This window comes from Agelaius phoeniceus, chromosome 12 (genome assembly GCF_051311805.1).
Source record: "Agelaius phoeniceus isolate bAgePho1 chromosome 12, bAgePho1.hap1, whole genome shotgun sequence".
NCBI lineage: Eukaryota > Metazoa > Chordata > Aves > Passeriformes > Icteridae > Agelaius > Agelaius phoeniceus.
Window position 1 is genome coordinate 2,906,602 of NC_135276.1, and position 26,142 is coordinate 2,932,743.

Below are 26,142 nucleotides of genomic sequence, written 5' to 3' on the forward strand. Positions count from 1 at the left end.
GAGCCGAGGTGTCCTGCAGGTGTGTGCGGGGCAGGCTGAGCAAAGCCTCCCCCGGAGCCGCAGCCGGAGGTGCTGCAGCAGCAGGACAGCGCTCCCGGCAATGCCGGGCCGTTTCCAAAGCACTTGGAGCCCGCGGGGCCCGGGATTCTGGCAATGCCATGGCCAAGGAGCGCTGGGGAGGCAGCAGGAGCGCCGTGGGCAGGAGGGCTCCCCGCTCCCGGGCCCAGCCCGGCAGTGCCGGCCTGGCTCGCAGCCCGAGCGCTGCCTCGCCTCAGCCGGGTTTGCCTTGCGTAAGGCGGCCCAGGCCGAGCCTATAAAGGCCCGGCCCGCGGGCTCGGTGCCAGTGGCACCATGGCAGCTGCGAGGGACACGGCGCTGCTGGCCTGGATCCTCTGCCTCGGCGGCACGGCGCTGCTGGCCACAGGTAAACACCGGGGATACTGCCCAGGGCAGCTGCAGGAGACACGGCACCTGCAGCTGCCTCCCGGGGCCAGCCGAGAGCAGGGCACAAACCCTGGCCAGGGACGGGCTCAAACCCTGGGCAGGGATGGGCTCAAATCCTGGGCAGGGATGGGCAAAAACCCTCGGCTGAGCTGGACACAAACCCTGGGCAGGGATGGGCACAAACCCTGGGCAGGGATGGGCAAAAAACTGGGGCTGAGCCGGGCACAAACCCTGGCTGGAGCCAGGCAAAAACCCTGGGCAGGCGTGGGCAAAAACCCTGGGCTGAGTTGGGCACAAATCTTGAGCAGGGATGGACACAAACCCTGGACTGAGCCAGGCACAAACCCTGGGCTGAGTTGGGCTCAATCCCTGGCCTGATCTGGACACACAAACTGAGCTGCAGAAGCAAAAATTCATTTCTGTTTTTAATCTGCTTTCAGTCATTTGTTTTACTTGCCTCCTTTGCAATAAGCAAAGTCAAATCCCTATCCCAAAATCTTGCCTGCTGAGGCTGAGCAGCCACAGTACCACATCTGTATTTGATGTTAGAACTTTCACACAGATCTTAAAATGGGTTTTTATCTAACCACCCAGGGCTGAAAAAAAAAATATTAAAATCTCTATGCAACCACCAATGCGTGTGTGGTACGACAATACAAATTATATACCTGAAGGAGATGGACATACAGGCCAATCAAAATGAAGGCTGTAATAATGGCAGCTCTACTGATTTAATTAGGGTATAATGAAAATACATCAGAATAAATTAAAATTAAATTTTAAAAAATTAAAAATTAACATTTAAATTCAATTAAACTAAAATTTAAATGAGTAAACACGAGTAATCAAATTAGTAAAAAAAAAGAGTAAAATAATATAGCATATTAAGATAGTATAGTGTCAAAGCTGATGAGAGTTTGTTGAAGCTTTATGGATAAAAACTACTTGTTTAAGTGCACAAAAGGTATATATTTAAGTAGCAAATCTAGCAATTCCTTACAAACAGACCAGTGATGTGATTCTGTGCTGCTGTCCCACAGAACAACCAGAAGCAGAGACCAAATACGGGAGAGTCCGAGGGTACCAATTCCAAGTGGACACAGCTGACAGGACTGTAAATGTCTTTTTGGGACTTCCTTTTGCTAAGCCTCCACTTGGAGCACTGAGGTTTTCTGAACCCCAGCCACCTGAGCCATGGGAAGGTGTCAGAGATGCCACTTCCTACCCACCAATGTAAGGCAATGACCAAACCACTGAACCTTTCATGATGTTAAACTCTGGGCACTTCCATGACACTGATGTGCTCACAGGGCCATCCATGAAGGCAAATTCCTTGGTGCCCCCCCTCGTTGCACCTGCAGCTGTCCCAGTGGATGCATTTCTAAAGACACTCTGGGAGCTGCTCTCTGTACCAGCAGCTGCTGTTTGACAGGCATCACAGATGAGCTGAGATGGAGCAGCACCTACAGACAATGCTCTGCCTCAGGAGCACTTGGCCATCCCTTACCAATCCCTGGAAACCTTTGGAGCATGGACAGAAAGGAGCTGAGGAAATGCTGGAACACAGCCTTAGGGGGAAACTGCAGAATCAAGTGCTTAAAAGGGCACATAGGAAATGCACAGCAATTCCAATCTACCTTGTAAATGTCTCACTCACTCCTGTTGTCCTACTGGCCTTCTTCAGTGTCTCAAGGCTAATATCTGCCATTGCAATGGAAAAAGCGATTGGAGACTTCAAATAATTCATTTATATTTTCATATGTATTTCACATATCAATCTAAAAGTTTGCTGCAGATCAATTGCTGCTTGGCACTTTGTTGTGGAAGTACAAAAAAGCTTCTCTTCACAGCTTTCAGGATTTAGTGAATTCTCTTGCCTGTTACTTTTGTATTTATTCAGGTGTCTACAGGACCAAGTCCAAGGACAGGATTTTTCAAATATGGTTACCAACAGAAAAGAGAAAGTTGCTCTGCAAGTGTCTGAGGATTGCTTGTACCTAAATGTCTACACACCTGTTTCTACAGGAGAAAAGGAGAAGCTGCCTGTAAGCAAAATCCTTAAAACACTTTGAGCAAAATTATCTGACAGGAAACTTCAACCTCTGCCATAAGCAGACATGCAGGGCCACTTTTGTAGTGGTGAACAATTTACATGCTTTGTCCCAGCCAATATTAACTGAAATTTAAGAGACACAACACCCTATTTTACAAGTAAAATTGTATTGCCATTTAGCTAAGCAGTGCTTGATTTAATCCAAAGGGTCTGTCCAAAGTCACAGGGCACTGACACACTGTAAGCATTTAACAAAAGCAGTGCCATTTTGTAGCCCTGCAGGCGCTTTATATTTGAATGATTTCTACAATTTATGAAATGTATTCTGAAAGAATCAGGAGTGAAATAGCACCAAATGTTGTTTCTTGGGCTATATTTAGTTTTTCTCACTGAGGGCTCTTACCTGTGCTTTGGTTGATCCTGTGTTTCTTTTTCCAGGTCCTAGTATGGATCCATGGAGGTGCATTAGTTTTTGGAGCAGCTTCATCATATGATGGCTCAGTACTTGCAGCATTTGACAATGTGGTGGTTGTAGCAATTCAGTACAGATTAGGTATTGCTGGATATTTTAGGTAAGTTGGTTGATCTCAGTTTTTCCTAAGTGATTTCTAAAAGGATGTGTGCAAAGCCCTTGTAAAGAGAAGTGCAGAAGACTTGCTTATGCAAAGAAACATTTCTGAACTGCACCTGCAGCACTGGGGACAATTTCCAGTGCCAAGGCAGCTTCCAGGTCTGTTCTTGTGGGGCTGCTGCTCCAATCTCAGCGATGCCCCAGCCATCCATTTGTCAGTCGTGGAGGGAAGTTCTGTGCAGAGAATGGCAGATGATTTCTCCCACCACAGATTGTACTTTCCTCTGCCTCCTGGCTTGCATTGAGCACTTGAACAAATCTGTTCTCTCCCTGCAGCACTGGTGATGAGCATGCCCGAGGTAACTGGGGATATTTAGACCAAGTGGCGGCTCTTCGGTGGATTCAGGAAAATATCATGCATTTTGGAGGAGATCCAGGATCTGTCACTATCTTTGGAGAATCTGCAGGAGGAATCAGTGTTTCTGCTCTTGTAAGTTCACAGTAATATTGAATTGTAATTACTTAGGGGAAAAAATCCCCTCCATCCATTTTCAGTATCTGCATGGGAAGTCAGCAAGAGAAAAGGGACGGGGTTACAGTGACACATCACCTGGGTCTCTGATAACACAACAAGGCAAAACAACACAGCTTTTGAATGACAAAAATGTGTCATTTTCATGCTCAAATGTTGTGGTTAAGGAAGAGAATGTTATTACTCATCTGTTGAATTAAATTTTGGTCCGTTTGGGTTTTTTTCCCAATGTAAACAACCCTCAAGGTCTAATCTCATGAGAAAAGTCCTTTAGGAGGAGTTGTGGACTCTTGCCCAATTTCTGTTTGCTTTGACAGTGCAAAGTGATTGAGGTGAATAGTTCTGGTAGCTGGTGCAGCCCTGCAGTTTGGGACCCTGTGATTGTGTACAATCTTTACTCCAACACGGAGCACATTGGCTGTGAGTCTCTCCTTCTCCAGGGGGCCACTTTGGTACAGCTCACACAGCCCAGCCAGGCTTCCTTGTACCTGGCATACACATCCCTGCTTCCTCGGGCCAGAAGCTCTTTCCTGCCCTTCTACAGCAGAGCCAGCCTGCCTTGGGCACATCCCATCTGTACCTGCCCTGCAGGGCGGTGCTGGGAGGCCCTGGGAGCAAAGGGCAGGGGGAGGGAAAGGCCCTGAACTCCCCATCCCTGCCAGGGCTGCCAAAGCACTTTGCACAGCTGGGCTATGGCCAGAGGCTGCACAGGGACACTCTTAGCACATGGCCTTTCCAAATGCTCCCAATGGCCTCTGCTGATACTGAAACCCAAAATGCCAGGGGAGAACACAGTGCTTGTCATGCTTGTCCTTGCTTTCTCACAGGTCTTATCTCCCCTGGCCAAGGGCTTGTTCCACAAGGCCATTTCAGAGAGTGGCACTGCAGCCCTGGGCTTGTTCACTGACCAGCCTAAGGAGGATGCACAGGTGGGTACTTGTGGTTATTTTAATTCCTTTTTCCACATAGTTCTGCATATCTTACACTGTTCAGTCCAAAATATTGAATCATGTGAATTCACATTTCTTGTGGATCAAAGCAGTCATTAAAGACAGTATTTCTGTGTGCAAATAGTACATGTTTAATGATGTGCTGCTTTTCAAACACCCAAATATCCCCAATGAGAGAAGAATGAGAAGTCAAGGAGTATTATAACATGTAGTATCTCCAAAAAAACTGAACTTATACTGTTTGGCTGGAAACCAGTATCAGACTGAATAGTCTTCTCTTCCCCTCCTGTTTGATGCCTGTAGTGTGCAAATAAACAAGACTTTATTCAGTTGTTTTTTTTTTACTTTGAGAACTACAGGCTTCCAGCCCTTTCTTTTCTCTTCAACTGCAAGGAACAATTTCCAGAACCTGGAAGCTGGGACATAAGAGAGACAGCTGTCTCTAATGACAGCTCTTGCTCCAGCCAAAAAGACATCACCAAGAGTGGTAGAATGTGCTCCCTGTTGCAGATGGTTTATTCTCTAACTCCTTTATGTCACCCAGCCTTCTCAGCCCAGCCTGTTATTTACCAGCATTGTCTCAGAATATTTCTGTATCAAAAAAACCTGCAGTCAGAGGTTTTCCCCTTCATACCCAGCCCATGGTGTGAAGGATTGTGAGGGCTTCCAGTGCCCTCTCTCAGGAGCTGGGACAAGCCAGGCTCCAGCACCCTTTGTGCAGGAGCTTTGGCTGCTCCTACTGCACTCGGTGTCTCACAGAGCCAGACAGAGGAAATGTGTCCAAAACTGTTTGTTCTCACTGCTTTCAGAAAATTGCTGCTGTCTCTGGCTGTGAAAAATCCAGTTCAGCTGCAATGGTTGAATGCTTGAGAGGAAAAACAGAAGAAGAACTACTACAGATAACTCAAAAAATGGTAGGTGAAATGATTCTTCTTGCATTTAAATGACACCTCAGATCTTTTCATCCCAGAGAATACTCTTTGTGGGCTGTAATATTAGGAGAACCTGAAGTGGTTGTAAAATCTGACGTTCTTGACTTTTTCAGGACGTGACAGCACTGCAGATCTGCAGTGAATTCTTGCCTGAAAAGTGCAAACAGGTTCCTGCCCTTCATTCTGCATGCACTTGGAGCTGCCTGTGGTTTGCTGTCGTGCTCTACCAGGGCAAGGAAAAGAAAATGGCACAGATGATTCTGGAGAACCTGAAAATCAAACCATATATTATGTCCTACTTAAAAGTTCTTATCACATTGCTTAGGTGCTTTTGAAACTTCAATACAGGAGTGGTTTTTCCCCCACTGTTCCACACATCTATGGCCATATTGTACTAAGAAAAGATATAATTCAACATAATGGCTTCTGCTTCAAAAATACTAGAAATACAATGTTAATCTTCACAGTCTTCGGCCGAGTGCAAAACATCAGACGGAAAAAGATTTAAGATGGCTTGGATACCATTAATTTTTGAATTTTATTTTGGCTTCACTTTGCAACTGCAGTTAAAATCTGAACTTCTTTAGGAAGCAAAAGGAATGCGCTAATGAAACTTTCTTTGTTCCGTTTTTGTTCAGGATGTCTTTTTCATCAGTGCATGTGTAGATGGTGAATTTTTTCCAAAGAGTCCCAGGGAATTACTCTCTGAAAAATCAATCAATGCTGTCCCATACATCATAGGAATAAATAACTGTGAATTTGGATGGGTAATGCCTACGGTAAGACACTAACCATATTGATATTTAAACATCATTTTGTGAATAGAAGATTTTTAATTAAGTATGATTCTCTGTATCACGCAGGGATTGAAATTTCCTCCTTTTGTGGATGGTCTGGATAAAGATGTTGCACGTCAAACTTTACAGAGCAACTTAGCAGTATTCATTAAGGTAAGAGACCAGTTTCAGAATAAGCCAGTGCTGCTGCTTGGCTGGTCAGGCTGGTTTCACCCCTGGAGGGACACATTTCACAGGGAAATGCCATTGTGCTGGACAGCTCCCTGAATTGGGGCAGAAACAGGCACACATGTGCTGCATTCCTGTTACCTCCAGTGACTGCAAATACCCTCTCCATTTCCAGCCTAAATGTCCATCTTCCTCCAAAGGAGTTCTGTGGGAATCCAGCAGTGATGCAGGTCCATAAACAAGGTCTCTTGGATATTGTAGATCCTCCCAGTTATGCAAGACGTGCAGAGTAGCAGCAGGTCTGGCAGGACACCTATGGGACACAACCTCCTAAAGCAGTAGCTGGGCACTGGAAAGGACAGCCTGAGAGGTTTGGGGTGCTCTGACACCTTCCTTCAGGTTTCTTGAGGTTTTGCTTCCCTGTAATTTACAAATCTCTTGGCTTTTTAGTGCCTTTGTGCTCTCCTGAAGCTAATCCATAGAAAAGTACAAATTATGAGGTAAGAATTAAGGACTCTAGAAGCAGGGCCAGTACTTGCAAGGATCATTCAATGACACAAACATCCACCAGGAACTTGGAAATGCAGAGCCCAAGCTTGTACTGAATGGGAGAAATTATGGTTATCCACAACAATCAATGGATTTTATGAAATCCAGCAGGATTTCTGTGCTGTTGTGAAGGTGTTTCCACAGAAGAGAGAAGAGTCAGCATCACTGACTGCCGCTTATCTAAAGGTGGTTGATCCTTTGATCTTGCATCCCTCTTTTCCCCAAGATCACCTGTATCCACAGCTGTGGAACTTCACTCTGAGCTCTGAGCCAGACTCTGACACAGCTGGGGATTTTCTCTGAAAGCTGTTGTTGAGGATTAGCCAGGGATGTGCAGAGGCCACACTCACCCACTGCTGTTGCTCCTTGTAACATTCATCATCATTATAATACTTTTCATTGCTCTTTCAGGGCCTTACATCTGAAGTTGTTGACAGAGTGTACAAGGAGTACATGGGGGATGCAGAAAGCCCTGCTCAGGTCCGAGATGGCCTCCTGGATGCAATGGGAGATGTCTACTTTGTCATCTCATCTGTGGAAGTGGCCAGATACCACAGAGGTACCCAGCAGCTTCAGAACAGCTGTACAGTTCTGTCGGGGGCTGGTGTGGACAGTGTGCAGCACTTTTCACCATCCAGAGCACTGACAGTGCTTTTATTTAACCAAAACAGTTTTTCATGAAAGTTTATCATCTCTGGAGCAGTATTTTCAGCTCTCAAACCAGCACTTTTCTGTATCCTCTAGATGCTGGCAACCCAGTCTACTTTTATGAATTCCAACATCGGCCGAGTTCCGCGGAAGGTTTGGTACCAGAGTTTGTAAAAGCAGATCATGGAGCTGAGATTGCCTTTGTCTTTGGAAAGCCATTCTTAGCTGGTAATGTACCCACATGTACTCCATCTTCCTTTTAGACCCTCATTATGTCTCATTTCAATTACTGCAGGGCTTTAGAATAGAATTTCTCTCTTATATGCTTCAAAAACATTATACTTATTATTAGCATACCTTATATATCATAAGCATCATTATGAGCATAAGCATCTTCTGTCTTCAGTAGCAGATACTTTTCATTACATCATTCATCTGCAGGTCTCTCCTAGAAAAACCTCCTAGAAAAACAGGGCAACCAGGAGAAGTGTTGCAATTGATACAGCTGATACTCATTAGTTACTTTCTAATGTGGCCCTTCCATCTCTCCCTTTGCAGGAGGGGCTACAGAAGAAGAAAATGAACTTAGCAGGACTGTTATGAGATACTGGACCAACTTTGCTAAAAATGGGTGAGAATCACAGTGCTAATTACAGCTCAAGTTCAGTCTGTGCTGCCCAGAAGGTACTTACCTGCCTGAAGCAGTACTTATATGCTGCTTCCTAGAAATTTGACAGAATTTAAGAGAAATATTGAAGCAATATCTCTTCTTAATGGTCTTAAAACAACCAATAAAACCCAGCAGAAATGAGAAAGAAAAAATCTAAGAGCAGTTACTCCATCTGGAATGGAGTTTTAGATCTAAAATGAATGGCAACTTTTACACTTTTGCTGTTCCACTGATGAGCATTTTCATAAAATACTGTCCATTTATTCAGGTACCAGAATCACATCAGCTGGGCTCACCTGTTGGTTTTCTGAACTGCTCTGAACCTGAGCAGTCAGACAGCAATGGATTGGCAAATGGAGAGCTAACTTGTCCTTCTGTTGTTTCCAGAAATCCCAACGGAGAGGGCTTGGTCCATTGGCCTCAGTATGACCTGGAGGAAAAATACCTGGCAATAGACCTGGAGCAAAAGGCAGCAAAGAAACTGAAAGAACACAGAGTGCAGTTTTGGGCACAGCTCATGAAACAAAGTCAGACTGGAAGGAGAAAACACACAGATTTATAAGAACTGTGGAGGCCACCGTTTGCTTTTAAAGCCCAAAGGAAAGTCAAACAAAATGAGTTTGTCAGCATACAGAGTAATAATCACCTCCTAACTCACTGTTGTGTAATCTGCTGTCCTAATCCCAGTGAAGGGACAGAAACAAGGGGCATTCAGAATGTTTGTCAGACTGAAAATCACTATTTAATGAAGCAAGCAGAAAAAACCAAACCCAATCTGTCCAGGTCCAGACAGACCATGGTACCTACTCAAGGCAAATCAAAACTGAATACTGAGGTGGGAATGGGCAAATGAACTGAAATCTGTAAGAAATTATATATATAGACTATACCATAAGTGTCAGAATATTTTATATGCTTATTCCCTTCTTCTTGCAGAAAGGCATGGCCAGTTGTCCTTCCTAGGGACTCTTTCTGCTTTCTTTAACTGGAAATAGCTTGTAGGCAGCAGAGCATCCATCAAACTACGCCTGTGAGGTGGGCTTGACATCTCACAAAAGAGGACAGAAAATCTCTACCTGTTTTATTGCTTTGTGAATTGTTCTAAATAAATGTTGCTTTGATTTTTTGGAACTTCCTTTTCTTTCACTTAACTGATGGAGGCTCATTCTGAGAGGTCAAGGCACATGCGAGGAGCCAGAAACGTGCCCAGGTTCTTTCTTCCACACAAATGGTTTCAGGTATGAATCTTTTCAGGTGTCTGTGCAGGACCTGAGGCTTAAGGCTCTTCCACAGACTCTTCTGGGGTGTGACTGGGTGTCCTTCATTCCTTCCTGGCAATTGCCCAGTCCAGGGGCTGCAGGAGCACGCACTGCTGGCAGGACAGATGCCCACAGAGGCAGAGGGGGGAGCAAAGGCTGGTGGTGCTCCCTGCACGTTGTTGGCTCAGCAGCACCAGAGAGAAGATCTGCTGATGTGCAGAGTGTGCACCCCCAGGCTCCCCCAGCTGGGGAAGGGCTCAGGGCACACCGGGAGGCAAGTGGCTTTTTGCCAGGTTACATGGCAAGCAGGATACAGAGGAACAATGTGGGAATCCAGGAAGCCAGGAGAGCTCTCCTCATGGCCATTAACAAACAAACAGCCCTACTCCAACTACCCCTTGCACTGCTGCCCAGCTCCCACATCCCACAGCACCCAGGGGGCTCTCACAGGGACAGCCCAAGCTCCTGCTGCAGGTATTGACCCTTTGCAGGTGTCCTCTTCTTCCTGCTCACCCCTGGGTTCACTTGCTTTTGCGCACCTCTGGATCTCAAGCAGTGCCATCTGCACTACCTGGCCACCCCCTTTTCTGCATTTTCCATCACTTGTGAAAAACTCCAGCTGTGGCAATTAGGAACAGCTAATTGCAGCAACCATGCTGCCACTTCTATCACACATTTCTTACCCCTTCCCTTGTTTTGCTCTGACACAGCCTTTATGTCCATTAGTGGTGTGTTTGTTGAATCAATGTGTCAGTCCCTGTACATTCACAAAAATCATTATCCTGACAAGACAGAAGGAATCCTGTGTCTTTGGGAATGCAGAACCATCAGTATAACTCCTGGGTAGAAGGGAGGCACACATTGGGCATACATGAGAACAAGGTCGTTTCTGACTGTGTGAGGGGAAGTGTTCTGTCCATCTGTGGATTTTAAAGCCCAAATATAAAGACTGGTACACACTTTTAAAGAGAAAGGAATGACACCACGGCCACAGAGAATAGGCCACATTTAAACAGCAGATCCTTACCTTATGTCCCAAACCTCATTTTATTTCATAGCTTCAGTATTCATGGTCACTTGGTTCAGATTCCCAGATGCAGCTATCGTAGAAGAAATTCTCAGCAGTATATTTACTGACACTATTCAGCAAGAACTGCTGCTGTTCTGTTTTTCACATTCTGTCAATAAAAGCCTTCATCTTTTCTTTTGAAGTTTATTAATTATCCATAATTACTATAATTGCCTTTCCAAGGTGGTCAGTATATTTGTTCTGTGCCAGTCCCTCTTCTCACATCATCTTGTTGCTAAGTGTGAAATATGCAAATTTTTATTAAGATACCATGTTGTTTGCTGTTTGATAACTTGTACCTTGCAAACCTGATCAACAAGGAGGGAGATTTAATCCATGAAACAGAGCGGCCAACAAGCTCTAAGTGATGTGCAGCTGTTAGAAACACAAATTCCTGGTCAGCAGCATTGCCTTGTTAAGGTTTGGGGCTGGACAGGTTCCGATGATCTCAGCCCCGTGGGAAGATAACAGAGCTGCAGCGTGGCAGCTGGCAGGGCAGCACTGCGTGGCTGCTTGGTACACACTGTGACACACCACAGATGCTTTGCTGCCAACAGCCCTCCCCGAAACTGCCACTGACACAGCTTCTCTGAGCCTTTCTACATTTCCAAACGCCAATTGTAAGTTTCAGAGCGTGGGAAGAGCCCTTGCAGGGGTTTCCGCCAAGCAAAGGGTGGAGGGAAAATCATGCAGGAGTATTATACCGTGGGGACTGTAGCAAACAAACCTGCCTTTGCCAAAAAAATGGTGCTGACCACATGGCACCCCATCACTCAGTGGCTAAGAGCAGGACACCCTCTCACCAAGCCCCGTGGGAAACCAGCAGCTCCTGAGCATGGGCACTGAAGAGGCAAACTAAAACATTTACCAGCACCAGCCGAAGCAACACCAACATACCAGCTACCCCACATAGCTCAGCAGAGCCCCAGAGCCACCCTGCCTTCCCCTGCTTCAACTCTACCAAGGTTCTCACACTCTACAGGACACACATCCTGCAGCCAGTGAGGACATGCTGATGGCAATGGCTGGTTCAGCTCCTGTGTTCCAGCCCTTCTACATTAATGTTGTGGAGGAGGAAGATTACATGGGTTTCCTTGATACGGATCATGCAGATAAGCTACTGAAGGAGTATCAGCAGAGAGAGTGTCTTGATTTGGAACAGATGATGGCAGAAAGGTGAGAACAGGTCTGCAGTTCATGGTGAAACTGAAGGAATTGTGTGCTTTCCTGTATGCTGGCTGAGAATCTCAATGGCACTCTCACTAAACCTGAATGGTGACAATTGGCTGGAAGCTCCTTTAGGAACCATTGGGGCGCTGTGCAGTGCACCCAGTGCTGCCAAAGCTGGAGTTACTCCAAGGTGCTTTTAGCTCAGCTGCTTCTGAGTGACTGAGCCGTGTTCATGGGCTCCAGGAGGTGCAGTGGATGGTCAATCTCTGATGCAAGATCTGTGCCAAATGGCAGGACTTTAGATCATGACATTCCACACTTTCCCCTTTACAGGCCTAAAGCTTTTCTTCCATTTCAGTGGCATTTTTAGGAGTTTAATTTTTGTAGGGATTTTGGCTAGAGAGCTGGCTGATGGAAAGACACCTGAAGGTTTAGTAAAGGTTGCCTGAAAAACAGTTGTTGAGCGTGGTTACTGAAAATATCTCTTAGTGAAATATTTAACTAAGGGGTTACAGTGAGGACTTCTGGCCTCTTGTGCCTGGATTGGGGACAGCATTGGATTTGTTTGTAGCTAAAGCTGCTGTCAACTGCAGAATCTGCATAGAAGACTTTTCAGCAGTGGGGGTCCTGTTGATTTTTGATGACATTTATAAAATTGTGGAGTTTTAGTTATGCTGGTTCAAAATTGAAAATAATACCATCACATTTAAGAACCACAAAAATGTTTGAGAAATTATTAGAGGAAGGGGGTTTTGTTGGAATACAGCAGATATCTGGTGGATTTGATTCCCATGTGATAGCTGAAAACATTGTTAGTAAATTGTAGGTCACCAGAAACCAAAGAACTAGAAGCAAAATATTCACTTGCAACCTCTACAGGAATTTTCTCTGAACAGGTATATCTTTTTCAGTGTATTTAGTATAATTTACCGTGAGTTTACAGTCCTCATTGTTTTCTCAGCAGCTGAGACTCACAGCATTGCCCATCTGGCAGTGCACAGTGAGCACTGGCCGTGCCCTCAGCCTCAGGAGCTGCACCCAGCACAGCCTGGCAGGGCGGGCAGGGCACTGGGGCAGAGCTCAGGAGCCACCACAAACCCAGCACAGGCTGCAGACACAGCCAGCACTGCTTGGGGTCACCTGCAGTGCCTGCCACCCGTTTGCCCTGGGAGCAGCCAGGTTAAAGCTGGCTGGGGTTTATCTCCAGGCACTGTAAATCACACCTGTGCAAATACACAGGGGAAGATTTGGAGTAAAGTGCACAAGGAGCATTTGGAGTAAAGTGCACAAGCACAGCCACAGCACTCAGCACTAACAGGAGCAAAAGAGATGTGCTAAACTAATTTGAAGACTGTGGCTCTTGTAAGCCACTGAGCTGTAAAAAGAGGTGTGAGCAGGACTGGATCTGGAGAAATGGAGCCCCTCTCCTGTGGAGACAGGCTGAGAGAGCTGGGATGTTCAGCCTGGACAGGAGAAGGCTCTGGGCACACCTCAGAGCCCCTTGCAGGAGCCCCAGGCAGCCTCCAAGGAAAATGGAGAGGGGCATTTGCCAAGGGCATGTAGCAACAGGACAAGGGGGATGGCTTCAAACCAACTAAGGTAGGTTTAAATCAGATGCACAGAAGAAATTCCCCCCTCTGAGGGTGCTGAGGCTCTGGCACCCAGAGCTGCCCAGAGCAGCTGTGGCTGCCCCACCCGCGGCAGTGCCCAAGGCCAGCTTGGACAGGAAGGTGTCCCTGCCCATGGCACAGGTGGCATGAGTAGAGCTTGCAGGTTTCTTCACATCCAAACCATTCTGTCATCAGATCAGCTTTTGAAACGCATCAGAGTCTTTGAAATGCTCGTTCTGACAACTGAGAATTCACATGATCGGAAATTGCAAAACTGCCAAACTTTCTGGGGCAAGAGCTACTGAGTCAGAAAAAAAAAGAAGAAAAAGGCAGAGCCTAATACCTGCATAAAACCAACACAACCTCTTAGTTAATGTGAGCAGAAAATCTCTACTCAGCTATTCTCTTCTCTCCTTTTCATATCATCCTTCAATTATAGGTGTGCAATGTATTGAAATAAATCCTCTGGATTTTCCAGAGGCATTAGATATAGAGTTACCACCCAAATACAACCCTTTACTATTGCTCCAACTTGACAAAAGCTAAACATTCATCTCTTTCTGGTTGTTACTGCATTGCAACACTATTCCAAACATCCCTGAACACACAGAACTGAGTCACAGCTGCCTCCTGCACCCTGCAGGAAAAGCTGGGGTTTTCCTAGTATTGGGGGTTTTGTCAGAAAAATGCTTTTCTGAGAATAAAAATGACTCCACATTTACTTCAGTAAAAGTACACCTGCAGGGCTATAGGTTTGGTCTTGGCTAGACTGTTTCCCACACGGAGATCTCAGCACCCAAAGGCAGTGAATGTGAGCGAGCAGAGCCGAGGTGTCCTGCAGGTGTGTGCGGGGCAGGCTGAGCAAAGCCTCCCCCGGAGCCGCAGCCGGAGGTGCTGCAGCAGCAGGACAGCGCTCCCGGCAATGCCGGGCCGTTTCCAAAGCACTTGGAGCCCGCGGGGCCCGGGATTCTGGCAATGCCGTGGCCAAGGAGCGCTGGGGAGGCAGCAGGAGCGCCGTGGGCAGGAGGGCTCCCCGCTCCCGGGCCCAGCCCGGCAGTGCCGGCCTGGCTCGCAGCCCGAGCGCTGCCTCGCCTCAGCCGGGTTTGCCTTGCGTAAGGCGGCCCAGGCCGAGCCTATAAAGGCCCGGCCCGCGGGCTCGGTGCCAGTGGCACCATGGCAGCTGCGAGGGACACGGCGCTGCTGGCCTGGATCCTCTGCCTCGGCGGCACGGCGCTGCTGGCCACAGGTAAACACCGGGGATACTGCCCAGGGCACCTGCAGGAGACACGGCACCTGCACCTGCCTCCCGGGGCCAGCCGAGAGCAGGGCTCAAACCCTGGGCAGGGATGGGCAAAAACCCTGGGCAGGGATGGGCTCAAACCCTGGGCAGGGATGGGCTCAAACCCTGGGCTGAGCTGAGCACAAACCCTGGGCAGGGATGGGCACAAACCCTGGGCAGGGATGGGAAAAAACCCTGGGCAGGGATGGGCAAAAACCCTGGGCAGGGATGAGCACAAACCCTGGGCTGGGAGCAGGGCACAAACCCTGGCCAGGGATGGGCTCAAACCCTGGGCAGGGATGTGCACAAAACTGGGGCTGAGCCGGGCACAAACCCTGGCTGGAGCCAGGCAAAAACCCTGGGCAGGGATGGGCAAAAACCCTGGGCTGAAATGAGCACAAATCTTGAGTAGGGATGGACACAAACCCTGGACTGAGCCAGGCAAACATCCTGGGCAAAGCTGGGCTCAATCCCTGGCCTGAGCTGGACACACAAACTGAGCTGCAGAAGCAAAAATTCATTTCTGTTTTTAATCTGCTTTCAGTCATTTGTTTTACTTGCCTCCTTTGCAATAAGCAAAGTCAAATCCCTGTCCCAAAATCTTGCCTGCTGAGGCTGAGCAGCCACAGTACTACATCTGTATTTGATGTTAGAACTTGCACACAGATCTTAAAATGGGTTTTTATCTAACCACCCAGGGCTGAAAAAAAAAAAATTAAAATCTCTATGCAACCACCAATGCGTGTGTGGTACGACAATACAAATTATATACCTGAAAGGGATGGACATACAGGTCAATCAAAATGAAGGCTGTAATAATGGCAGCTCTACTGATTTAATAAAGATAAAAGTGAAAGTGTGTAGATAAAATAAAAATTAAATTAAAAATAAAATTAAAATTTAATTGAGTAAACACTAGTAAAATTTATTTGAGTAAACACGAGTAATCAAATTAGTAAAAAAAAAGAGTAAAATAATATAGCATATTAAGACAGTATAGTGTCAAAGCTGATGAGAGTTTGTTGAAGCTTTATGTATAAAAACTACTTGTTTAAGTGCACAAAAGGTGTATATTTAAGTAGCAAATCTAGCAATTGCTTACAAACAGACCAGTGATGTGATTCTGTGCTGCTGTCCCACAGAACAACCAGAAGCAGAGACCAAATACGGGAGAGTCCGAGGGTACCAATTCCAAGTGGACACAGCTGACAGGACTGTAAATGTCTTTTTGGGACTTCCTTTTGCTAAGCCTCCACTTGGAGCACTGAGGTTTTCTGAACCCCAGCCACCTGAGCCATGGGAAGGTGTCAGAGATGCCACTTCCTACCCACCAATGTAAGGCAATGACCAAACCACTGAACCTTTCATGATGTTAAACTCTGGGCACTTCCATGACACTGATGTGCTCACAGGGCCATCCATGAAGGCAAATTCCTTGGTGCCCCCCCTCGTTGCACCTGCAGCTGTCCCAGTGGATGCATTTCTAAAGACACTCTGGGAGCTGCTCTCTGTACCAGCAGCTGCTGTTTGACAGGCATCACAGATGAGCTGAGATGGAGCAGCACCTACAGACAATGCTCTGCCTCAGGAGCACTTGGCCATCCCTTACCAATCCCTGGAAACCTTTGGAGCATGGACAGAAAGGAGCTGAGGAAATGCTGGAACACAGCCTTAGGGGGAAACTGCCGAGTCAAGTGCTTAAAAGGGCACATAGGAAATGCACAGCAATTCCAATCTACCTTGTAAATGTCTCACTCACTCCTTTTGTCCTACTGGCCTTCTTCAGTGTCTCAAGGCTAATATCTGCCATTGCAATGGAAAAAGCGATTGGAGACTTCAAATAATTCATTTATATTTTCATATGTATTTCACATACCAATCTAAAAGTTTGCTGCAGATCAATTTCTGCTTGGCACTTTGTTGTGGAAGTACAAAAAAGCTTCTCTTCACTGCTTTCAGGATTTAATTAGTTTCAGCTTGCCTGTTACTTTTGTATTTATTCAGGTGTCTACAGGACCAAGTACAAGGACAGGATTTTTCAGACTTGATTACCAACAGAAAAGAGAAAGTTGCTCTGCAAGTATCTGAGGATTGCTTGTACCTAAATGTCTACACACCTGTTTCTACAGGAGAAGAGGAGAAGCTGCCTGTAAGCAAAATCCTTAAAACAACTTGAGGAAAATTATCTGACAGGAAACTTCAACCTCTGCCATAAGCAGACATGCAGGGCCACTTTTGTAGTGATGAACAACTTACATGCTTTGTCCCAGCAAATATTAGCTGGAATTAAAGAGACAGACAATTCTATTTTACAAGTAAAATTGTATTGCCATTTAGCTAAGCAGTGCTTGATTTAATCCAAAGGATCTGTCCAAAGTCACAGGGCACTGACACACTGTAAGCATTTAACAAAAGCAGTGCCATTTTGTAGCCCTGCAGGCCTTAGATTTGAATGATTTCTACAATTTGTGAAATGTATTCTGAAAGAATCAGGAGTGAAATAGCACCAAATGTTGTTTCTTGGGCTATATTTAGTTTTTCTCACTGGGGGCTCTTACCTGTGCTGGGTTGATCCTGTGTTCCTTTTTCCAGGTCCTAGTATGGATCCATGGAGGTGGATTAGTTTTTGGAGCAGCTTCATCATATGATGGCTCAGTACTTGCAGCATTTGACAATGTGGTGGTTGTAGCAATTCAGTACAGATTAGGTATTGCTGGATATTTTAGGTAAGTTGGTTGATCTCAGTTTTTCCTAAGTGATTTCTAAAAGGATGTGTGCAAAGCCCTTGTAAAGAGAAGTGCAGAAGACTTGCTTATGCAAAGAAACATTTCTGAACTGCACCTGCAGCACTGGGGACAATTTCCAGTGCCAAGGCAGCTTCCAGGTCTGTTCTTGTGGGGCTGCTGCTCCAATCTCAGCGATGCCCCAGCCATCCATTTGTCAGTCGTGGAGGGAAGTTCTATGCAGAGAATGGCAGATGATTTCTCCCACCACAGATTGTACTTTCCTCTGCCTCCTGGCTTGCATTGAGCACTTGAACAAATCTGTTCTCTCCCTGCAGCACTGGTGATGAGCATGCCCGAGGTAACTGGGGATATTTAGACCAAGTGGCGGCTCTTCGGTGGATTCAGGAAAATATCATGCATTTTGGAGGAGATCCAGGATCTGTCACTATCTTTGGAGAATCTGCAGGAGGAATCAGTGTTTCTGCTCTTGTAAGTTCACAGTAATATTGAATTGTAATTACTTAGGGGAAAAAATCCCCTCCATCCATTTTCAGTATCTGCATGGGAAGTCAGCAAGAGAAAAGGGACGGGGTTACAGTGACACATCACCTGGGTCTCTGATAACACAACAAGGCAAAACAACACAGCTTTTGAATGACAAAAATGTGTCATTTTCATGCTCAAATGTTGTGGTTAAGGAAGAGAATGTCATTACTCATCTGTTGAATTAAATTTTGGTCCGTTTGGGTTTTTTTCCCAATGTAAACAACCCTCAAGGTCTAATCTCATGAGAAAAGTCCTTTAGGAGGAGTTGTGGACTCTTGCCCAATTCTGTTTGCTTTGACAGCGCAAAGTGATTGAGGTGAATAGTTCTGGTAGCTGGTGCAGCCCTGCAGTTTGTGACCCTGTGATTGTGTAAAATCTTTACTCCAACACGAAGCACATTGGCTGTGAGTCTCTCCTTCTCCAGGAGGCCACTTTGGTACAGCTCACACAGCCCAGCCAGGCTTCCTTGTACCTGGCATACACATCCCTGCTTCCTCGGGCCAGAAGCTCTTTCCTGCCCTTCTGCAGCAGAGCCAGCCTGCCTTGGGCACATCCCATCTGTACCTGCCCTGCAGGGCGGTGCTGGGAGGCCCTGGGAGCAAAGGGCAGGGGGAGGGAAAGGCCCTGAACTCCCCATCCCTGCCAGGGCTGCCAAAGCACTTTGCACAGCTGGGCTATGGCCAGAGGCTGCACAGGGACACTCTTAGCACATGGCCTTTCCAAATGCTCCCAATGGCCTCTGCTGATACTGAAACCCAAAATGCCAGGGGAGAACACAGTGCTTGTCATGCTTGTCCTTGCTTTCTCACAGGTCTTATCTCCCCTGGCCAAGGGCTTGTTCCACAAGGCCATTTCAGAGAGTGGCACTGCAGCCCTGGGCTTGTTCACTGACCAGCCTAAGGAGGATGCACAGGTGGGTACTGGTGGGAATTTTAATTCCTTTTTCCACATAGTTCTGCATATATTACACTGTTCAGTCCAAAATATTGAATCATGTGAATTCACATTTCTTGTGGATCAAAGCAGTCATTAAAGACAGTATTTCTGTGTGCAAATAGTACATGTTTAATGATGTGCTGCTTTTCAAACACCCAAATTTCCCAATGAGAAAAGAATGAAAAGTCCAGGAATGTTGTAACATGTAGTGTCTTCCAAAAAACTGAATTTATACTGTTTGGCTGGAAACCAGTATCAGACTCTGAATACTCTTCTCTTCCCCTCCTGTTTGATGCCTGTAGTGTGCAAATAAACAAGACTTTATTCAGTTGGGTTTTTTTACTTTGAGATCTACAGGCTTCCAGCCCTTTCTTTTCTCTTCAACTGCAAGGAACAATTTCCAGAACCTGGAAGCTGGGACATAAGAGAGACAGCTGTCTCTAATGACAGCTCTTGCTCCAGCCAAAAAGACATCACTGAGAGTGGTAGAATGTGCTCCCTGTTGCAGATGGTTTATTCTCTAACTCCTTTATGTCACCCAGCCTTCTCAGCCCAGCCTGTTATTTACCAGCATTGTCTCAGAATATTTCTGTATCAAAAAAACCTGCAGTCCGATTTTTCCTCTTCTTCCCAGCCCATGGTGTGAAGGATTGTGAGGGCTTCCAGTGCCCTCTCTCAGGAGCTGGGACAAGCCAGGCTCCAGCACCCTTTGTGCAGGAGCTTTGGCTGCTCCTGCTGCACTCGGTGTCTCACAGAGCCAGACAGAGGAAATGTGTCCAAAACTGTTTGTTCTCACTGCTTGCAGAAAATTGCTGCTGTCTCTGGCTGTGAAAAATCCAGTTCAGCTGCAATGGTTGAATGCTTGAGAGGAAAAACAGAAGAAGAACTACTACAGATAACTCAAAAAATGGTAGGTGAAATGATTCTTCTTGCATTTAAATGACACCTCAGATCTTTTCATCCCAGAGAATACTCTTTGTGGGCTGTAATATTAGCAGAACCTGAAGAAGGTTGTAAAATCTGACGTTCTTGACTTTTTCAGGACATGACAGCACTGCAGATCTGCAATGACACCTCGCCGGAAAAGTGCAAACAGGTTCCTGCCCTTCATTCTGCATGCACTTGGAGCTGCCTGTGGTTTGCTGTCGTGCTCTACCAGGGCAAGGAACAGAAAATGGCACAGATGATTCTGGAGAACCTGAAAATCAAACTATATATTATGTCCAACTTAAAAGTTCTTATCACATTGCTTAGGTGCTTTTGAAACTTCAATACAGAAGTGGTTTTTCCCCCACTGTTCCACAAATCCATGGCCATAATTCAAAAAGGAAAGATGTAAATTGAACATAATGACTTCTGCTTCACAAACATTAGAAATATAATGTTAATCTTCACAGAACCTCCTTCCTAGAGCAGTAGATCAGTCTGAGAAAATGTTAAGATGGCATGGATATCATTACTTTTTGTATTTTCTTTTGGCTTCACTTTGGAACTGCAGTTAAAATCTGAACTACTTTCAGAAGCAAAATGAATGCACTAATGAAGCTTTCTTTTTTCTCTTTTTGTTCAGGATTTCTTTTTCATCAGTGCATGTGTAGATGGTGAATTTTTTCCAAAGAGTCCCATGGAATTACTCTCAGAAAAATCAATCAATGCTGTCCCATACATCATAGGATTAAATAACTGTGAATTTGGATATCTACTTCCTATGGTAAGAGAATTATAAAGTTGATATATAAACATCATTTTGTAAATAGAGGCTTCTTTAATAGTATGATTCTCTGTATCACACAGATGATGAAATTTCCTCCTTTTGTGGATGGTCTGGATAAAGATGTTGCACGTCAAATTTTACAGAGCAACTTAGCAGTATTCATTAAGGTAAGAGACCAGTTTCAGAATAAGCCAGTGCTGCTGCTTGGCTGGTCAGGCTGGTTTCACCCCTGGAGGGACACATTTCACAGGGAAATGCCATTGTGCTGGACAGCTCCCTGAATTGGGGCAGAAACAGGCACACATGTGCTGCATTCCTGTTACCTCCAGTGACTGCAAATACCCTCTCCATTTCCAGCCTAAATGTCCATCTTCCTCCAAAGGAGTTCTGTGGGAATCCAGCAGTGATGCAGGTCCATAAACAAGGTCTCTTGGATATTGTAGATCCTCCCAGTTATGCAAGACGTGCAGAGTAGCAGCAGGTCTGGCAGGACACCTATGGGACACAACCTCCTAAAGCAGTAGCTGGGCACTGGAAAGGACAGCCTGAGAGGTTTGGGGTGCTCTGACACCTTCCTTCAGGTTTCTCGAGGTTTTGCTTCCCTGTAATTTACAAATCTCTTGGCTTTGTGGTGCCTTTGTGCTCTCCTGAAGCTAATCCATAGAAAAGTACAGATTATGAGGTAAGAATTAAGGACTCTAGAAGCAGGGCCAGTACTTGCAAGGATCATTCAATGACACAAACATCCACCAGGAACTTGGAAATGCAGAGCCCAAGCTTGTACTGAACGGGAGAAATTATGGTTATCTACAACAATCAATGGATTTTATGAAATCCAGCAGGATTTCTGTGCTGTTGTGAAGGTGTTTCCATAGAAGAGAGAAGAGTCAGCATCACTGACTGCCGCTTATCTAAAGGTGGTTGATCCTTTGATCTTGCATCCCTCTTTTCCCCAAGATCACCTGTATCCACAGCTGTGGAACTTCACTCTGAGCTCTGAGCCACACTCTGACACAGCTGGGGATTTTCTCTGAAAGCTGTTGTTGAGGATTAGCCAGGCATGTGCAGAGGCCACACTCACCCACTGCTGTTGCTCCTTGTAACATTCATCATCATTATAATACTTTTCATTGCTGTTTCAGGGCCTTACATCTGAAGTTGTTGACAGAGTGTACAAGGAGTACATGGGGGATGCAGAAAGCCCTGCTCAGGTCCGAGATGGCCTCCTGGATGCAATGGGAGATGTCTACTTTGTCATCTCATCTGTGGAAGTGGCCAGATACCACAGAGGTACCCAGCAGCTTCAGAACAGCTGTACAATTCTGTCGGGGGCTGGTGTGGACAGTGTGCAGCACTTTTCACCATCCAGAGCACTGACAGTGCTTTTATTTAACCAAAACAGTTTTTCATGAAAGTTTATCATCTCTGGAGCAGTATTTTCAGCTCTCAAACCAGCACTTTTCTGTATCCTCTAGATGCTGGCAACCCAGTCTACTTTTATGAATTCCAACATCGGCTGAGTTCCGCGGAAGGTTTGGTACCAGAGTTTGTAAAAGCAGATCATGGAGCTGAGATTGCCTTTGTCTTTGGAAAGCCATTCTTAGCTGGTAATGTACCCATATGTACTCCATCTTCCTTTTAGACCCTCATTATGTCTCATTTCAATTACTGCAGGGCTTTAGAATAGAATTTCTCTCTTATATGCTTCAAAAACATTATACTTATTATAAGCATACCTTATATATCATAAGCATCATTATGAGCATAAGCATCTTCTGTCTTCAGTAGCAGATACTTTTCATTACATCATTCATCTGCAGGTCTCTCCTAGAAAAACCTCCTAGAAAAACAGGGCAACCAGGAGAAGTGTTGCAATTGATACAGCTGATACTCATTAGTTACTTTCTAATGTGGCCCTTCCATCTCTCCCTTTGCAGGAGGGGCTACAGAAGAAGAAAATGAACTTAGCAGGACTGTTATGAGATACTGGACCAACTTTGCTAAAAATGGGTGAGAATCACAGTGCTAATTACAGCTCAAGTTCAGTCTGTGCTGCCCAGAAGGTACTTACCTGCCTGAAGCAGTACTTATATGCTGCTTCTAGAAATTTGACAGAATTTAAGAGAAATATTGAAGCAATATCTCTTCTTATTGGTCTTAAAACAACCAATAAAACCCAGCAGAAATGAGGAAGAAAAAATCTAAAGAGCAGTTACTCCATCTGCAATGGAGTTTTAGATCTAAAATGAATGGCAACTTTTACACTTTTGCTGTTCCACTGATGAGCATTTTCATAAAATACTGTCCATTTATTCAGGTACCAGAATCACATCAGCTGGGCTCACCTGTTGGTTTTCTGAACTGCTCTGAACCTGAGCAGTCAGACAGCAATAGATTGGCAAATGGAGAGCTAACTTGTCCTTCTGTTGTTTCCAGAAATCCCAACGGAGAGGGCTTGGTCCATTGGCCTCAGTATGACCTGGAGGAAAAATACCTGGCAATAGACCTGGAGCAAAAGGCAGCAAAGAAACTGAAAGAACACAGAGTGCAGTTTTGGGCACAGCTCATGAAACAAAGTCAGACTGGAAGGAGAAAACACACAGATTTATAAGAACTGTGGAGGGCACCGTTTGCTTTTAAAGCCCAAAGGAAAGTCAAACAAAATGAGTTTGTCAGCATACAGAGTAATAATCACCTCCTAACTCACTGTTGTGTAATCTGCTGTCCTAATCCCAGTGAAGGGACAGAAACAAGGGGCATTCAGAATGTTTGTCAGACTGAAAATCACTATTTAATGAAGCAAGCAGAAAAAAAAAAAAAAACAATCTGTCCAGGTCCAGACAGACCATGGTACCTACTCAAGGCAAATCAAAACTGAATACTGAGGTGGGAATGGGCAAATGAACTGAAATCTGTAAGAAATTATATATATAGACTATACCATAAGTGTCAGAATATTTTATATGCTTATTCCCTTCTTCTTGCAGAAAGGCATGGCCAGTTGTCCTTCCTAGGGACTCTTTCTGCTTTCTTTAACTGGAAATAGCTTGTAGGCAGCAGAGCATCCATCAAACTACGCCTGTGAGGTGGGCTTGACATCTCACAAAAGAGGACAGAAAATCTCTACCTGTTTTATTGCTTTGTGAATTGTTCTAAATAAATGTTGCTTTGATTTTTTGGAACTTCCTTTTCTTTCACTTAACTGATGGAGGCTCATTCCGAGAGGTCAAGGCACACGCGAGGAGCCAGAAACGTGCCCAGGTTCTTTCTTCCACACAAATGGTTTCAGGTATGAATCTTTTCAGGTGTCTGTGCAGGACCTGAGGCTTAAGGCTCTTCCACAGACTCTTCTGGGGTGTGACTGGGTGTCCTTCATTCCTTCCTGGCAATTGCCCAGTCCAGGGGCTGCAGGAGCATGCACTGCTGGCAGGACAGATGCCCACAGAGGCAGAGGGGGGAGCAAAGGCTGGTGGTGCTCCCTGCACGTTGTTGGCTCAGCAGCACCAGAGAGAAGATCTGCTGATGTGCAGAGTGTGCACCCCCAGGCTCCCCCAGCTGGGGAAGGGCTCAGGGCACACCGGGAGGCAAGTGGCTTTTTGCCAGGTTACATGGCAAGCAGGATACAGAGGAACAATGTGGGAATCCAGGAAGCCAGGAGAGCTCTCCTCATGGCCATTAACAAACAAACAGCCCCACTCCAACTACCCCTTGCACTGCTGCCCAGCTCCCACATCCCACAGCACCCAGGGGGCTCTCACAGGGACAGCCCAAGCTCCTGCTGCAGGTATTGACCCTTTGCAGGTGTCCTCTTCTTCCTGCTCACCCCTGGGTTCACTTGCTTTTGCACACCTCTGGATCTCAAGCAGTGCCATCTGCACTACCTGGCCACCCCCTTTTCTGCATTTTCCATCACTTGTGAAAAACTCCAGCTGTGGCAATTAGGAACAGCTAATTGCAGCAACCATGCTGCCACTTCTCCACACATTTCTTACCCCTTCCCTTCTTTTGCTCTGACACAGCCTTTATGTCCATTAGTGGTGCGTTTGTTGAATCAATGTGTCAGTCCCTGTACATTCACAAAAATCATTATCCTGACATGACAGAAGGAATCCTGTGTCTTTGGGAATGCAGAACCATCAGTATAACTCCTGGGTAGAAGGGAGGCACACATTGGGCATACATGAGAACAAAGTCGTTTCTGACTGTGTGAGAGGAAGTGTTCTGTCCATCTGTGGATTTTAAAGCCCAAATATAAAGACTGGTACACACTTTTAAAGAGAAAGGAATGACACCACGGCCACAGAGTATAGGCCACACTTAAACAGCAGATCCTTACCTTATGTCCCAAACCTCATTTTATTTCCTAGCTTCAGTATTCATGGTCACTTGGTTCAGATTCCCAGATGCAGCTATCGTAGAAGAAATTCTCAGCAGTATATTTACTGACACTATTCTGCAAGAACTGCTGCTGTTCTGTTTTTCACATTCTGTCAATAAAAGCCTTCATCTTTTCTTTTGAAGTTTATTAATTATCCATAATTACTAGAATTGCCTTTCCAAGGTGGTCAGTATATTTGTTCTGTGCCAGTCCCTCTTCTCACATCATCTTGTTGCTAAGTGTGAAATATGCAAATTTTTATTAAGATACCATGTTGTTTGCTGTTTGATAACTTGTACCTTACAAACCTGATCAACAAGGAGGGAGATTTAATCCATGAAACAGAGCGGCCAACAAGCTCTAAGTGATGTGCAGCTGTTAGAAACACAAATTCCTGGTCAGCAGCATTGCCTTGTTAAGGTTTGGGGCTGGACAGGTTCCAATGATCTCAGCCCCGTGGGAAGTTAACAGAGATCAGGAGACCGATTTCCACTGATACCCGAGAACACAGAATTCAGCAGCCACGAGGACAAGGAACAAACCAAGGCCACTCAGTAACTGCGTGGAATCAGCTCCGAGCAGGTAAAGGAGAATTTAGGCTAAGGCTGGTTCCAAGGGAAAAGCTGTGGTGGAAGCCAGGTTGTGGCAGTCTTGTGTTCCCCTTGGGATGCCTTTTGCAGCTGCAGTGTGCCTGGAGCTCTGGGCTTTGTGGTTTCAAAACCCTAACCCTAGCTTTAACTCTAGGTGTAACCCTAACTCTAGGCAGTAAACAGTGCCTTAGGCTAAGACTGGTTCCAAGGAAAAAGCTGTGGGGGAAGCCGTTTTGTGGCAGTTTTACAGGGGCAGGTCAGGAGCACCAACTCTCGGAGCGGCCCACAGGAAAGCAGCGAGACAAAGGAGGAGAAAGAGAGAGCGTGGCAGTGATCAGCAGGAGAGGCGAGACACTCATTAACCAATAGAAGAGAGAATACTAATTAATAGGGGAACTACGTACCTTGTAACCAATGCATATTAATGTTTCTGTTTGCTAAAAGCTGTAAAGAGTGGAAAGTTTGGCTGGTCATGCTGCTCGCTTCGTGGATTTGCCACCCAGTGCCTTTCAGCGCAGCAGTGTGGTGAATCGGTGCCGGGACTCCGGCAG

At 45.8% G+C, this 26,142-nt stretch overlaps 2 protein-coding genes and 1 long non-coding RNA gene across 5 annotated transcripts; 2 read left to right on the top strand and 1 right to left on the bottom strand.

The window, feature by feature from the left end:
- The first annotated feature begins 281 nt into the window (after window positions 1–281).
- Window positions 282–9,445, top strand: LOC129125215 (fatty acyl-CoA hydrolase precursor, medium chain-like). Its single transcript, XM_054640547.2, has 13 exons — window positions 282–424; window positions 1,485–1,677; window positions 2,345–2,489; window positions 2,936–3,069; window positions 3,405–3,558; window positions 4,428–4,529; window positions 5,360–5,464; window positions 6,121–6,261; window positions 6,346–6,432; window positions 7,408–7,555; window positions 7,741–7,872; window positions 8,203–8,275; window positions 8,702–9,445. Exons 1-13 carry the CDS (start codon window positions 352–354, stop codon window positions 8,874–8,876), a joined length of 1,662 nt encoding a protein of 553 aa, XP_054496522.2. The 5' UTR covers window positions 282–351; the 3' UTR covers window positions 8,877–9,445.
- Window positions 3,494–26,130, bottom strand: LOC143695085 (uncharacterized). 3 transcript variants are annotated; one of them, XR_013183996.1, is made up of 5 exons: window positions 25,996–26,130; window positions 22,969–23,102; window positions 17,260–22,463; window positions 8,611–8,744; window positions 3,494–3,626 (listed from the first exon to the last, which is right to left on the bottom strand). It is a non-coding gene; the product is annotated as an uncharacterized LOC143695085 (long non-coding RNA). The 3 variants fall into 3 exon arrangements; XR_013183995.1 differs by lacking the exon at window positions 3,494–3,626 and adding an exon at window positions 7,867–8,105 and having other exon boundaries at window positions 17,260–20,107; XR_013183994.1 differs by lacking the exon at window positions 3,494–3,626 and adding an exon at window positions 7,867–8,105.
- On the top strand, window positions 14,521–23,805 carry LOC129125253 (fatty acyl-CoA hydrolase precursor, medium chain-like). Its single transcript, XM_054640606.2, has 14 exons — window positions 14,521–14,668; window positions 15,844–16,036; window positions 16,706–16,850; window positions 17,294–17,427; window positions 17,763–17,916; window positions 18,785–18,886; window positions 19,715–19,819; window positions 19,952–20,005; window positions 20,480–20,620; window positions 20,704–20,790; window positions 21,766–21,913; window positions 22,099–22,230; window positions 22,561–22,633; window positions 23,060–23,805. The coding sequence occupies exons 1-14, from the start codon at window positions 14,596–14,598 to the stop codon at window positions 23,232–23,234; spliced, it is 1,716 nt and encodes a 571-aa protein (XP_054496581.2). The 5' UTR covers window positions 14,521–14,595; the 3' UTR covers window positions 23,235–23,805.
- Window positions 26,131–26,142: the final 12 nt, after the last annotated feature.

What these genes read in the sequence shown, in the direction of transcription:
- LOC129125253 (XM_054640606.2), top strand. Translation starts at nt 14,596, where the DNA reads ATGGCAGCTGCGAGGGACACGGCGCTGCTGGCCTGGATCCTCTGCCTC. An exon ending in GAATCAGTGTTTCTGCTCTT is followed by an intron (nt 17,917 to 18,784) that starts GTAAGTTCACAG and finishes GCTTTCTCACAG; the next exon opens with GTCTTATCTCCCCTGGCCAA. An exon ending in TTGGATATCTACTTCCTATG is followed by an intron (nt 20,621 to 20,703) that starts GTAAGAGAATTA and finishes TGTATCACACAG; the next exon opens with ATGATGAAATTTCCTCCTTT.
- LOC129125215 (XM_054640547.2), top strand. Translation starts at nt 352, where the DNA reads ATGGCAGCTGCGAGGGACACGGCGCTGCTGGCCTGGATCCTCTGCCTC. An exon ending in GAGAAAAGGAGAAGCTGCCT is followed by an intron (nt 2,490 to 2,935) that starts GTAAGCAAAATC and finishes TTCTTTTTCCAG; the next exon opens with GTCCTAGTATGGATCCATGG. An exon ending in AGCCTAAGGAGGATGCACAG is followed by an intron (nt 4,530 to 5,359) that starts GTGGGTACTTGT and finishes CACTGCTTTCAG; the next exon opens with AAAATTGCTGCTGTCTCTGG.